The following is a 15013-nucleotide window of genomic DNA, read 5'->3' on the forward strand; positions in this document are numbered from 1 at the left end:
GGGAGGGGAAAGAGGCTAGCTAGAAGGTGATAGGTGAAGCCTGGTGGGTGGGAAAAGTCAAGAGCTGAAGAAGAAAGAATCTGATAGGAGGGGAAAGTAGAGCACAGGAGAAATGGAAGATGGAGGGGATCCAGGGGGAAGTATTAGGCAGGTGAGAAGTAAAAGGTCAAAGTGGGAAATAGAAGGAGAGGAGGAATTTGTTTACTGGAAGGAGAAATTGATATTTATACCATCAGGTTGGAGGGTCAAATTTCTTCTTATTTTAATTTTTTTCTGAAAAACCATGCAGATCATAAATTGGCTGAAAAATTACTGCAGAAATGAGAATAAAAATAAAGGAATGGCTGGTCAGGTCTGCAAGAAAACTGTTCTTTCACTCATGTTTGAGATTTAGGAACAGCTTATATAAAACATGGAAGATGCATTAGTAGTGGCACACACTATAATCCAGTGGTCTGCTGATTTGGCTAAAGGCAAAGGCAGTTCACCAGTATTCTTTTGCCATCTTCCAGAGTCTCGGATTTGTAATACATTGGTGCACTGAGAACTAGATTGCAGCTTGCCCCTCATTTATTTGGCAGAGCTGTATACCGTGGGCACTACTTACACGTTATGTCATTTCAGCTCTTGTTTTGTATTTATTTTGTAAAAATATTTCAGCTGTGGTTTTGCTCTATGGGAAACCACATCACAATGCAACATGATCATTCCTGAATAGAATTACACTCAGACACATTCCATTAAGCTAGCGACAGACACATTTAACTCTACTTTTCCTTCTCTTTGACAATCACTGGAATTGTGCTCTTATATTGCCTGCATATTTTGAATATGAAACAGGTTGAAGATTTACATATTTTTAACAATAAAATAGATTTGAGTTAATGTAAAATCAAATGTTTCAATTCAGAGTTTCAGAAAAGGGCATTCTACTGATGGTTGTAGAAAGTTCACTTTCATTCACAACTTCTTAGAAAATAAAGTAATCCACACCCGCAGGTGGTAAGGACTGGATAATGTTCAGGCATGGGCTGAAAAATTACAAGTGATATCATGTGTCACCCAAGTACCTGGCAATAACTATTTCCAAAGTGACAATCACGTAAACTTGGCTTTCATTGGCAATACTATTGCTTAATGAATATTACACACAGTTCTATTCAAATAGGATGTGAAAGCTTTGGAGAGGTGCAGAATAGTTTTGTCAAGATGTTGTCTGTATTTGAAGAGGAACAGAAAGAGGTTGGACACACTTGGATTTGTCCTCAGTGTTGGAAAGTGAGGAGTGATGTGATAGAAACATTCAAAATTATGAGAGATATAGATAGAAAGTATTTTATTCAGGATGGAAATGTCAAATACTAGAGGGCATAGCTTTATGAAGGGAGGGGGAACTTTAACGGAGATTTATGAGGCACGGATTTTACACATGGATGCTGAGAGATGTAGTGGAACCATACAGTATATGTTTAATAGCTTTTACAGGCAAGGAATGGAGGGACATAGAGCATGTGCAGGAGATGGCATCACAATCGCTCCCTTGTTTTATGGATCCTCTATCATTAAGATTCTAGAGTGGAGGGTATTGCTATAAAACAATGACTACAACAGCAGCATCTTCTGACACCCCAAAGCATTTCCACCACTGACAAGGCATACATCAAGAATGTGATGGAATACTCTTCACTAGTCAGGATGAGCAGTGATTCTACAACACCCAAACGTTTGATGTTGCCTTGGAGAAAATCCCACTTAATTGATGCCTATCCAAAACTCCTACCCCTATCCTTACCCCTCCAGGACTAACACAACATCATTAGAACAAGGAATATAGAACAGTACAAGCCCTTCGGCCCATGATATTGTGCCAACTTTTTAACCTATTCCAAGATCAATCTAACTCTTCCATCGCACGTAGCCCTCCATTTTACTTTCATTCATGTGCCCAAGTCTCTTAAATGACCCTATTGTATCTTCCTCTACCACCTTCCCTGGCAATAAATTCCATGCACTGACAACTTTCTGTGTGTAAAAACTCTACCTCTGATGTTTCCCCTATACTTTCCTCCAATCGTCTTAAAATTATGACCCATCATATTAGTCATTTCCTTCCTGGGAAAAAGGCATTTACTGTCCACTCCATTTATGCATTTTATTATCTTAAACTTCTCCATCAAGTCACCACTCATCCTCCTTTGCTAACAGAGAAAAACCCTAGACTGCTCAATATTTCCACATCCTTCCTGTAATGAGACTACCAGAACTGAACACAATATTCCAGGCATAATCTAACCAAAGTTTTATAGAGCAGCAACATAACCTCGCAGGTTTTGTACTCAATCCAAAAGGCTAACACACCTAACTCAACGTGCCTTCATAACCACCCTATCAACCTGTGTGGTAACTTTGAGGGATATATGAACGTGGACCCCAAAATCCCTCTGTTCCATCACACTGTTAAAAATCCTGCCATTAACCCCATTCTCGGCCTTGAAGTTTGACCTTCCAAAGTGCATCACTCTACACTTCTCCAGACTGAACTCCATATGGTACCTCAGCCTAGCTCTGCAGCCTATCAATGTCCTGTTAAAATCTACGGCACCCTTCTGCACCATCCACACCACCACCAATCTTCACACCATCTGCAAATTTACTAATCCACCCTTCCACTTTCTAAGCCATTTACAAAAATCATAAAATCAGAGATTCCAAAACAGATCCCTGCAGAACTCTGCTAGTTACAAATCTCCGGGCAGAATATCTCCATCTTCTACCACTCTCTGCCTGGTAGTAGAAATATTGTGTCAGAAATCATTCCTGGACACACCTAACAAATTCTGCCCTAAGGAGGTGCTAATCACCCATGACAACAACCCTGTTATTTTTGGACCTCTCCAAAATCTGCTCTCTGATTTGCTCCTCAGTGGCTCTGTTGCTATTGGAGGGCCTACAGAATACTATAAATGGAGTAATTGTTACGGAATTCCTGTTACGGGATTTCACCCACACTAACTCAGTAGACAACACCTCCCTTTCTGCATCTGATTAGCAACGCCACTTCCACACCTCTCTTATCTCCATTCCTGTATCTTTTGAAACATTTAAACCCTGGAACATCCAGCAGCTATTGCTGCCTTTGTGACAGTCAAGTCTCTGTAATGGCCATAATGTTGTAGTTCTACTTACTGATCCATATTCTCTTAATCACCCTTGCTTCTGAAACATCTCACACTAAAGCAGATACATTTCAAAGCATCCACCTGACTATGATTGTGCCCTATCCACTGCTTATTTTTCCTCTCAGTCTCTCTGCACATTGCATCTACCTTTACACCAACTGTTCTATCATTTGACATATCGTTCTAGTTCCCATGTTCCTGCCAACCTAGCTTAAACCCACCCCACCATTCCAGCAAACTGGCCAAGTATATTGGTCCCCCTTGAGTTCAGTTGTAACCAGTCCCTTTTGTACAGGTCATGCCTTCCCCAGAAGAGATCCCAATGATCTACAAATCTGAAACCTTGCCCTTTGCACCGACTACTCAGCCACAAATTCATGACCATAATACGTATGAGCAGAATTAGGCCACTCGATCAGTCGGGACTGCTCTGCCGTTCCATTGTAGCTGATTTATTCGCCCTCTCAACCACAATATCTTGCTTTCTCACCGTAACCTTTGGCACTCTGACTAATCAAGAACCTATCGCCCCCCCACTTTAAATATGCTCAATAATTTGGACTCCACAAGCATCCATGGCAATGAATTCCACAAATTTACCACCCTCTGGCTAAAGAAATTCTTTCTCATCTCTGTTCTAAATGGATATCCCTCTATTCTAAGATTGTGGCCTCTGGTCCTAGACTCACCCACTATAGAGAACATCCTTTCCACATCCATTCCAATATTTGATGAGTTTCAATGAGCTCACCCCCCCCGCCATTCTTCTAAACTCCTAGATTTATTCTTCTGAACCACCTCTGGGTGGATATGCAGCATATCTTTTCTTAGATAAGAGGTCCAAAACAGAATACTCCAAGTGTGGTCTGACAAGAACCTTATAAAGCCTCAGCATCATATCCTTGCTCTCATATTCTAGCCTTCTCAAAAAAAATTCTTCCATTTTATTTGCTTTCCTTACCACTAACTCAATCTGCAAATTAACCTTTAGGGAATCCTGCACAAGGACTCCCATGTCCCCTTGCACCTCTGATTTCTGAACTTTCTCCCCCATTTAAAAATGTTTTATGCTTTATTCCTTCTACCAACATGCATGTTCATACACTTCTGACACTATATTCCATCTGCCACTTCTTTGCCCATTCTGCCAATCTGTCCAAGTCCTTATATAGACTCCTTGCCTCCTCAACACCACATGCTCCTCCGCTTATGTATGTATTATCTGCAAACTTGGCCACAAAGTCATCAAATCCGTTATTCAAATCATTGACATATAATGTGAAAAGAAGTGGTCCCAATATCGACCCCTGCAAAACACTACTAGTCACTGGAAGCCAGCCAGCGTAGATTCCCTTTATTCCCACTCGTTGCCTTCTGCCAGTCACTCAATCTTCTATGCATGATGATATCTTTCCTGCAATATTGTGAGTTCTTATCTAGTTAGGCAGTCTCAAGTGTGGCACCTTGTCAAAGACCTTCTGAAAATCCAAGTAAACCACATCCATTGACTTTCCTTTGTCTATCTTGCCTGGTATTTCCTCAAAGAGTTCCAACAGATTTGTCAGGAAAGATTTTCTCGAAAGGAAACTAGGCTGACTTTGGCCACAGGGGTATTCTGCAGTGTCTGTCTATTTCAATTCATTCTCCTGACAATCACCCAGCTATCTGCCTCTCTTTAGCTCCTATCTATCAACTCCTCATTCTCCCAAATGATCTATACGTCACTCAGCTCCAGCTCCCTAACATGGTCTGTGAGGAGCTGCATCTAGATGTTCTTCTCGTAGATGTGGCAACTAGGGATAGCTACTCCCAGATTTCCCATATCATGCAAGAGGAGCACACTAATGCACTAAGATCCATTCTCACTACTCTATCTATGTAATAATAAAGATATAAAAACATCAGAAATCTCAATTTAGTCTTCTTTTCTCGCCAAAGCCTCTTGAGCTAAAGCTTCAGTTCCCCACTCTAAGCCTGCCCACTCCAACAATGCCCATTCCGACAGTGGCCGCTCCACTTATATTTAACTTCTTTTTATTGTCCCTTGCCAATTGCCTACTTACCTGAACAGTTTAAAACTGAACAGAAAGTTCCGAATGGTCCCAACTTTTTAAACCACCTGCTTCTTGTAACACTTAACGGTTCCTGCTACCGAAACCAATAACTGTCTCCACAATTGATGAAATATACTGCAATTATTTAATGGACCACTCTGCCATAATCTCTCAAACCTGCAAGCACAGCTCCATTGACACAAGGGTGAAAGTGCAGGGAAAATCCTTCAGTTACAGGTTTCACTCTAAGTGTCACCGTGCAGTGACTTGGAAATACATTATCAACTTTACATTATGATTAGGACTAAATCTAGGAAATCCCCACATTACAGCATTGTGGGATAGCTTTCAATCAAATGATAGCCATGTTTCAAGAGGCAGCATTACTCCATTTTCTCAAGGGAAATCGGTAAGAAAAGCTGGTCATGCCAACAGCAACTATTGTACATCTTGTAAATGAAGTAAAACAAAACTCTCAAGGCTCTCACTAAAAATTACTTTGTATATGTCACTTTCAAAGAGAATATATTAAAAAAGTACATTTCCCAACCTCCACCACACATGGCACCGCAGTCTTCCCAGCCAGAGTGAGTCCACATAAAGTGAGGTACACTGGTCTTAGCAGTGTGATTTCCTGGTCTTGGCTCAATTGGAATTGTATATTCATAGTGAATGCCATAATTTTGATCATTAAAGAGCAATACCTGCAGACAAAAGGGAAGATCAGTCAAATAAACAATAAAATGCTTTCTTGAGTTAATCAAATTGTCAATTCAGAACTAAGCAATTATGCAAATACAGTACATTAAACCTATTAAAAAACTGTTGAGCACTGACAACTATTTTTGTTTTTTTTAATGAGTTTACAGCTCATTTCATTGCATCCTATTATATGATAGTGAGGAATTCTCACTGAAGAGCTGACCACAAGTGCAGATAATTAGTCAAAGGCCTGGAATGATTGACAGTTGGACCTGGACGGACTGGTCAGCTGGTGTGATTAGCCATAGGCAACACTGTGTGTCTGTTTATAAGTTTATGTGCATCATGACCAAAGGAACTATAACAATGGGTGATGCATAAGTAGGGTAAGGTTAGTGATGGGGTGAGTGAAGTTATCCCTTCTTGTTCAGGATCCTAATGGTTGAGGTGTAGGAACTATTCTTCAACCAAGTGGCGTGGGCCCTGCGACTCCTGTACCTTCTTCCTGATGGCAGCGGCAAGAAGAGAGCATGGGTGGTGGGTGTCCCTGATGGTGGATGCTGCTCGCCTGCGACGGTGCTCCATGTAGATGGGCTTAATGGTGGGGAGGGTTTTACTCATTATGGACTGCACCATATCCACTACTTTTTGTAGGATTTTCTGTTCAAAGACATTGGTGTTTCCATACCAGGCTATGATACATCAGTCAATAGACTCTCCACCACACATCAATAGAAGTTTGTCAAGGTTTTAGATGATATGCTGAATCTTCGCAAACTTTTAAGAAAGTAGAGGTGCTATTGCACTTTCTTCCCAATGGCACGTACATGCTGGTGCCAGGACAGATCCGCTAAAATGGTCACAATGAGAAATTTAAAGTTGTTGACCCTCTCCACTCATCATTTGCTGACGAGGACTGAGGACTGGCTCATGGACCTCGGGAAACTTGCTGAATATGGGTAAATAGCAGGCTGATATGATTTGCAACCCTGACACAAGTCTAGATTAATAAATCATTTTAATAGTTACACCCTCTGCTTACCCAACATTAACCAGCTGGTTGCTAAATAAAAAAAAAAGAAATCCTGACTGCTTAGAATAGAGACTTAGACTGATCACTGGTGACATAATGGAGCTGTTCACTGAAGGAATCATTGCTGACATCAAGGCAGTGGTTTCTTGCCAAACACCACATTCAAATGTTAGCTCACTGCAGGGCAGTTGGGAGTCAACCCAATTCTTCCTACCAGAACGGCAAGGCATAAATGCATGAAATATTTTACCTCAAAAATTTAATTCTTAAATATTTCCTTCAATATTATAGTTGATTTACAATGAAAAGAATAGTTAAATTATTCAGTTACTAAAGAGATAGGCGTCATCAGTATTTACACATTTTTTATAATAATATCTACTGCAGTTAAATTTACCTTTGATGTTCTACTAAAACTCTGATCTAAAATTATGACAATTTCCAGAGATAGATGGAGGGAATTATTTGTTAAAACGTGTGAGTGTGTACAAACATATTGCTAGGATGCCTATGACTTTTGCACAGTACTATATTTATCAATGTGGAGCAGTCAGCAAGTTTGTAAATCTGACAAGAGCAAAGGATGTTGGGAATGGTGAGGACGGAGTGCTGTGGTGGCAGAGAACGAGAGCCAGAGGTGGGAGGTGGCAAAGGTGCAGATACACCCAGCTCTCTGACACCAGGCAAGGTCATTTGATTCCAAACAATTGGCTGATTGTTCATTACAGAATGACTTTCTGCTGCTTCCTGCTCCCTCCTTTCTCTCTTCCCCTTTTCCCAATCATGATTCCCCTCTCCCTGCTCCTGCCCACTCTCAGTCTAAAGTACTGACCCACATCTGAATCAGGTTTATTAACACTTGTATATGTCATGATTTTTTTTTTGCAGCAGGGTAGTGCAATAAATAAAATTACAACAGTACTGTGCAAAAGTCTTGGGGACTATATATATATAGCTAACTAGGGTGCCTAAGATTTGGCACAGTACTGCAGATTACAATGCTCTGACATTCATCATTTTCTGGACACTTACATTTACATCACTATAAAGAAACAGTTTTTGAATAGCTTCTTTTCACCCAAGTGGTTGGGTAGTAAAATTGCTAAAGAAACACGTCTATTGGTTTTTGATTCAATGTATTACTCCAATGTTAACGCAATAATTATTGAATGAAATGCTGGTTTTCTCAGTACTGACATTTGTTTTGAGTGAGTATTTTTTTAAGCAAATAGCTCATGTTGACCTTGATCTTAATCAGTACAAATAGGCAAGATGCCTTAACAAAAACTATTATTTTTGTAACCATTTGTAATGCCTAGGTCAAGATGTATAGTGCTAGTGAAATATCCACTATGAAAGGAGGCAGATAACACATCATCATAAAATATTATTTGTGAATATTGCTCCAGCTTACTTATTTGTACCCAGTGATACATTAATCTATGTGATATTCCATTAATTATTTCTTGGGAAGGAAGTTTCCTCCTAAGCAAATAGTTCTCTATACCTACCCCAGAGGCAAGAATGCCCTAAAATAGTCTGTAAATGCTTTCATACAGCACAGCTCTGATGATGAACTTGCCATTTGGAAAATTGTATCATTCTTCTTGTCCTCTTCAATTTATCCCAAAACATTTCATTCTGTTGGCTGACCCCATTTACAAATGAAATAAAGATGTAAAAGCATTGTGCAGACTATAAAACTACTTGGATAACCCATGCTGGCAAATGTATTTATTTCTAATAAATTCTCCTCCTTCACAGTTGCAGACCTTACAAGATATTTACCATAAAGACAAAAAGAAGCATGAAACAAGCAGAAGACACAAGAGATTCTGCATAAAATGTGAAATATGGAGCAACACCTACAAAATGCTGGAGGATCTCTGCAAGTCAGGCAGCATCTGCGGAGGGAAATGAACAATCGACATTTTTGGCTGAGTCCTTTCATCAGGGAGGGTGATAAAGTGTTCTGATGATGGATCCCAGTCTGAAATGTCAAATGCCCTTTTCTGTCCATCAATGCTGTCTGATTTGGTAATTTCCCTCAGCGTTCTGTGTGTGTTAGAACAAGTAGGGATACTTCAGTTGGAAATCACTTACATTATGAGAAGGATGGTGAATTCAAGAATATAGCAACACTGCTGAAATAGGCAAGCATGTGGCAGCTACAATTTAAGCAGAGAGGTGCAAAATGATGTGGTTTGTTATGAAGAAATAAGATAATTAATATAACAAATACAAAAATACAAAACACTGAAGGTGATGTAGGCTTAGTGGAAAGACAGAATGACCAGCTGAATAAGTTGTTACAAAGCATGCTGGGTCCCTAACCTCATACAGCAAGGAAATGATGTTAAACCTTTATAAATTGCTGCTTGAGTTCAGTGCTGGTACTACCCTTTAGGAAAGATGTCAAGTCCTTCATAAAGCTGGAGAGGAAATTTACCGGAGTGGTCACGGAGATACACTGTCTCAGTTATGTAAGTGATCAGAGTACGGAAGGTAGAATTGTTCACGTGAAGCACAACAGCTTAATGAGGACATTTCCGGAAGGTACAAAAAAATCAAAATGATTTTATTGGTTAAATAAGAATAAAACATCTCTACCAGCAACAGAAATGTTTGAGGTCAAAGATAATTGACAAAAGAAGACTAGATTACTTTAATCTAATTTTATGTGTTTTTTTTTGGATCAGGAATGGTTATGGAAAATAAGGTAGAAGTAGATTTGGGACTAATTGAATAAGTCACAAATAGGAAAGAGTCTCTCTGCTGCCTTTCCATGGCAATACTGACATTTTGTACATCCAGTTGGAATCTCTCTGCTGCCTTTTCAGGGTAATACTGACATTTTGTTCAGTTGTCCAGTTGACTATTATGGATCAAATTGTTCAACGAAACTACTGAGAACATCCCAAATACAGAGTTTGTTTTTGTGGTTATCCCGGCTGATTTGCAAAAATCATACCTGGAATTTTAAAGAAGATTATAATTCTTTACAAATTCTATTGACAGCAACTTTGAGCACAAAAAAACAGAATGGAGAAAGACAAGACATTTCAAATACCATACCATAAGATGCAGAGGCGATGTGGTTGGACCTTTAGCAGAAATTTTTTCCCAAAATCCTCTTCGAACATAATGCACCATTGTTCCAGCTATGTTAAAAGTTCCTGGATGTTCGATCTTCCAATCACTATTAATGGAATGTTTGCTGGTATCCCGCAGAGCTACAAGAAACATTACGTTTTAGAAAATAAACATTTAATAATGTTAATGATGGAAACAGTAAATTGCAGTGTAGTTTGAGTACTGAAGGAGTACAAGCGTATTTAAAATTGTCAAGGGTGCAATCTATGAGATGAGTACACTTATTAATAGGAACGATTTTCATTCCTCCTTTTATGGCCTGTATATGATGCATGATCCGAGGACTGAAAAGGGGCGGGGGTGATCTAGTGGTGGAGATATGAGATGGAGCTGGAATGCAATACTTGAGGGAGAACTATCACAACAAATAAGCAAACTCCTAGAAGATGACCAGGCGGGAATACTTCCATCATTGGTCCCAGCTGGGGACCTGCTTGTACAAGAACTTTTAACATGGCAAAGGAGACCTGTAAGCACTGCTAATGTTATCTTCTACATGAGCAGAATGTGCCATCTGTTGATCACAAATGTATCATCCAAAATCACACGGACATCCTGGCACATGGTTCTCATTCACTGGACTCACCGAATATGTCTGGTGGGTAATGCACCGGTAAGGAAGGCTCAAAAGGGGAAATAAAAGGGGCAGGTCCTTTTACTTGTGGTAACACCGTGACCTTCTTTTGCAAATGCTTCTTTTAAACAAAAAGCTGAAATTTAAGCATGTGAGGCACAGAAGTGTGGCATTTTGCAATGTGATTATTTCTAAATGCACATGCAGTAAATGCAACATATTCCAATGGAATTTTGCTGCGAATGTCTCAGTTTCCTTCATGACTTTGTAAGTGGGCCAATGCACGTGAGCTGAGGATTTACTTGGCAATCAATGAATGATAGAACATTGAGGAAATTGCTTCCTGCGTTGAGAAAGGAGTGAGCTCTTAGACTAGCACCATTTATTTTAAAAGTAAATCAGTTTCAAAAAGTCCATTGTTTGGTGGATAATCCAATAAATGCAACCATAATTTGAGGACATTATGATACAGCACATGGCAAACACCTGGTTATAAGTAGTAAATTTCATACAGGACCTTTATGGTTTTCCCAAATGATTAATTGACACCATAGGTGTCTGTTTTAATCACGTCTTTTGGTTAATAGAGAAAGTCTGCATATGTACCTTGAGGATACCCATAAACTATTACTGATAAACTATTTCATGCTGTCACACAGCAGCTTAACCTAATATAACAATGTAATATTTCTATCATTGTCAGACTTGGTCTTAAATTATGTGAACTTATATTTTATTCTTTGATGTCTCTAAATTCTTCAAAAGCACTGTACACATTTAATGACATTTTTATTAAAGCCTCATTTTATTGTCTTATACAAGGTGAAAAAGAAGCATTACTGAAGATCTATTATATCTCTGAACATGCATAACAGAGTGTAAAATTTTCTCTGTCAATATTAATGATTTTTATTTCATGCAGATTTCTGAGTGTAATTAAGAGAAAGTTTTGGGAGAAGTGCACAGTCTATTTAAGAACTGAGAATTCCTGGAAGAGGGAAAAGAAATAATATAAAAGAGAAACAAACTTTGGTGGATAAACATGCATAAAGAGGTGGGCCAAATCTTAACCTCCTGGTTACCTGTTACAAAAGTTAAGTAGTTCTAAATACCTGCATCTAACTTCAAAAACATTATATAGGAGTTGATACTATAATAATATCAACAAGACATCCTTACTGTGAATGTGTTTTTTTTGTTCATGTTCATTTGATCAAATAATCTATTGTGAAATGTTCCAGGATGTAAACTCCTCTTGGTATTACATACTTCAAAAGAAACGTGGACAATTCACCTTTATATCACATCCTGTTCTACAGACAGGTAAATTAATGCCTCTTCACCATTTGTTCCTTTAATTAGATCGTATAAATCTGGCCATAAAGTAAGAACATTTGCTTGAAGAAAATAGCTTATCCCAGCACAATTAGGAATATAGATTCAATTTCTGTGGAAGTTGGCAGATACGAGCACAATTTCCTAAAAATAATAGTGCTTAGCGAAATGCAATTTGATACTCAAAGTCTCCTGAAGATTTTTTAACTTTTGTGTTCGTTATTCTGGAATAATCAAAACCATGCACATTATTTATAAAGTCACATTGATGGAAAGGCATTCAAAAGAATATGGAATAATTACATTAATATAGATTTAATGAAAATAAAGTTTGGTCAAAGGATCATACACCAAAGCATTCCTTTGATATTGAAATTGTGTCCTGTCATGAAGGCAATTTAGAAGATAAAGGATGAAAACAAAAGGGAATTGCAAAAATAGTCTTTGAAAGAATGAAATGAAGTACTTCACTGGGATTTTCTTATTAGCGGTGAAGATGTTGGTCAGTTTAGCTCAAGAGGTGTCAATTACCAAGATAACTGTGGGCCGGTTTTTCTTCAACAACTCGAATCCTTCTCGCTCCTGCAGGTATAACTAGAGCTTCCACGTAGCCTGTAAACAAACCACAAACATTAGAAAGCTGTTGGGAAAAGAGTATGGGAACCCTAGTTTGCAGACAAATATAATAATCAATGAAGAGGATTGTTGCAGAGTTCAAGTGGACATCAAGAATTGGCAAATATGATGGATACATAGTGTTGGTTATATATAACAGGTGATAACTTACTTACTGCCCATTATGCCGCTGGCGTTTAGGGTAGCAATGAAGGTCCCCTATCTCTGTTGGTGTTATTATGTCAATAGCTTCTTCTTGGTTTTCACTATTGTCAGTCATGTACATCCCAGATGGAGTCTTAGGAATATCATTGCACTTAGATGTAGAAGGATTATTTATTGCTGTTTGTGTAACAGCTTTGTTTTACCAGTCAGGGTTGTTAACCATCAGCTGAACCCCTGAATCTGGAGGTCCAGTAGTCCACTCTTAGTCTGGCCTCCTCCCTTTGGCCTGTTTGGCATGGGTGACCCTACCAAGAGCCAAAGCACAAGGCCCTAACTCCAGCCAACATAGCTCACCAGGTCACTGAAGCAAGCAAGCCTGCAATCCATGACAAGGTTGTGAACCTCTTGGACACAGCTGATAAATAATGGGGAAAAAGATAGGGAAGAAATTTTGCTGATAGAATAAGCAAATTCAAGAATTTTGGAGCATTGACAAGTAGGATATATTGAATATATTTGAATCACGTTTCATTTAAAAGAAGATATTTCCAACGGTGCTGGGCTCCCGAAGTTCTGCCTTGAAGAATTATTCTGAATTAGACTCAAGTGTCTGAAGTGGGCAGAAATGCACACATTTCCGACTTCAGAGGCAAGAGCTGCTGGTCTATCATTAGTAATGCATCCAAATATATGTATGGATTTGTGTGATTATAAATATTTTGTTAAGTGTGCAAAATGAAACATAATAACTGATGTAAATGTAAATATGGTCCAATGCTTACCAGATATCCCATCATTTAAAGGAATGCATTTAAATTTAATCAAGATAATATCTATTAAATAACAACTATCTATAACAAATATTATTGAATACACATTTAGAGTTGTTTTGAGATTGCTAGGATATTATTTTGAATATGCAATCTTGTAGAAACAGAAGCAGTGGATAAGTCTAAGCTGAATATTGGGATGACCTACAGATACATTTTATGTTTTCAATTTGTTGATAGCATAAAAGAAAATGATAACTGCTGAGAAATGCACAGTACATACAGGTAAGTATCATAGCTGATCTGCCTTCTCCTGTTGATATAGGAATCCACAGCAATTAGTGTGAGGGAAAAGGGCAATCTAGTGCACCTTTTCATTAATTTTAACAAATTCCTCACAGATATTTTCACCTTCTTTCTCTTTGCAATATTTTACATACATTATATCTTTGTTTTTTTCTATTATTCCAACAAATAACTGCTTGCTTAGTTTACACTTATTATTGAATATGCATTCATTATTACCAATCTTAATTTACAATGTCCAATATAACAATAACCAACAATAATTTACAGTCGCTCCTGTTAGTGCATTCTTCATTTTTCTATATGCATATTTTACAACCATCCTTGGGAAGATTATCCTTATTTACACAAGTAAATAGGGAATACCACTGGAAAGATGAGAAGCAACCTACTATAATGGACTTCTAGCCGTTCAATATTGCGTTTTAGTTAAATTTTGAATTTAATTTCAAGAGTATTTGCCATTTTATTACTAATTTATCAAAACTAATCCCAAATTAAATGTCCATGCACTTTCCTAGATTCTAAGCAAATATAGTGCTCAGGTATGAATTGCTAAAGTTGAGGGTGGTGGATAATTTTAAATCAGTCTAGAAAAGAGGAAATGAACCATTTTTACAGAATTGTGATATCTCTAGTTCTTTTCTAAGTTAGGTAATTGAAGGAGATACCAAATAGAAAAAAAATGTTGCCTTAGCCTCACTGATTCTTGTGTGAAAACTTTGGGGGATAAATTTCTAGACTGGATGTCCATGCCCAATAACTTGATCTTTCTTACCCAGTAGCTGCAGTCATTATAGATATCAATTAGGTGCTAATTATATCCTATTTTAAGATTATTATGCCATATTCAGCCAAAATTGAGTGGAGCATGTACTGTTGATACATTTTTGTGCCATTGTTATTGAGGATACTTTTCTTAACATGCACTGGTGGAATGGCAGGAATAATGTCACACTGCTCAGCTTTTGGTTCTATTCACTGGTGGCGTAGTGCAGCGGTCCCCAACCACCGGTCCACAGACTGGTACCGGGCCGCAAAGCATGTGCTACTGGGCCGCGAGGAAACGATATGATTTGGCGATAGGAGTCAGCTGCACCTTTCCTCATTCCCTGTCACGCCCACTG

At 38.4% G+C, this 15013-nt stretch overlaps 1 protein-coding gene across 5 annotated transcripts in view; it reads right to left on the reverse strand.

Annotated features, from left to right (window-relative positions):
- The window catches only part of LOC140211678 (A disintegrin and metalloproteinase with thrombospondin motifs 19-like), a 387009-nt gene that overhangs the window by 70677 nt on the left and 301319 nt on the right, over positions 1–15013 (reverse strand). For all 5 annotated transcript variants that reach the window (XR_011889546.1, XR_011889548.1, XR_011889547.1 and 2 more), the window contains 3 exons: positions 12562–12642; positions 10044–10201; positions 5784–5937 (listed from right to left, as the gene is read on the reverse strand). Coding sequence is in view for 2 of the 5 variants with exons in the window: in XM_072281716.1 (XP_072137817.1) it covers positions 5784–5937; positions 10044–10201; positions 12562–12642 (393 nt within the window). In the remaining 3 variants the exon portion in view is untranslated. The remainder of the gene's footprint in view (positions 1–5783; positions 5938–10043; positions 10202–12561; positions 12643–15013) is intronic.

The sequence above is a fragment of the Mobula birostris genome, chromosome 17 (genome assembly GCF_030028105.1).
Source record: "Mobula birostris isolate sMobBir1 chromosome 17, sMobBir1.hap1, whole genome shotgun sequence".
Lineage (NCBI taxonomy): Eukaryota > Metazoa > Chordata > Chondrichthyes > Myliobatiformes > Myliobatidae > Mobula > Mobula birostris.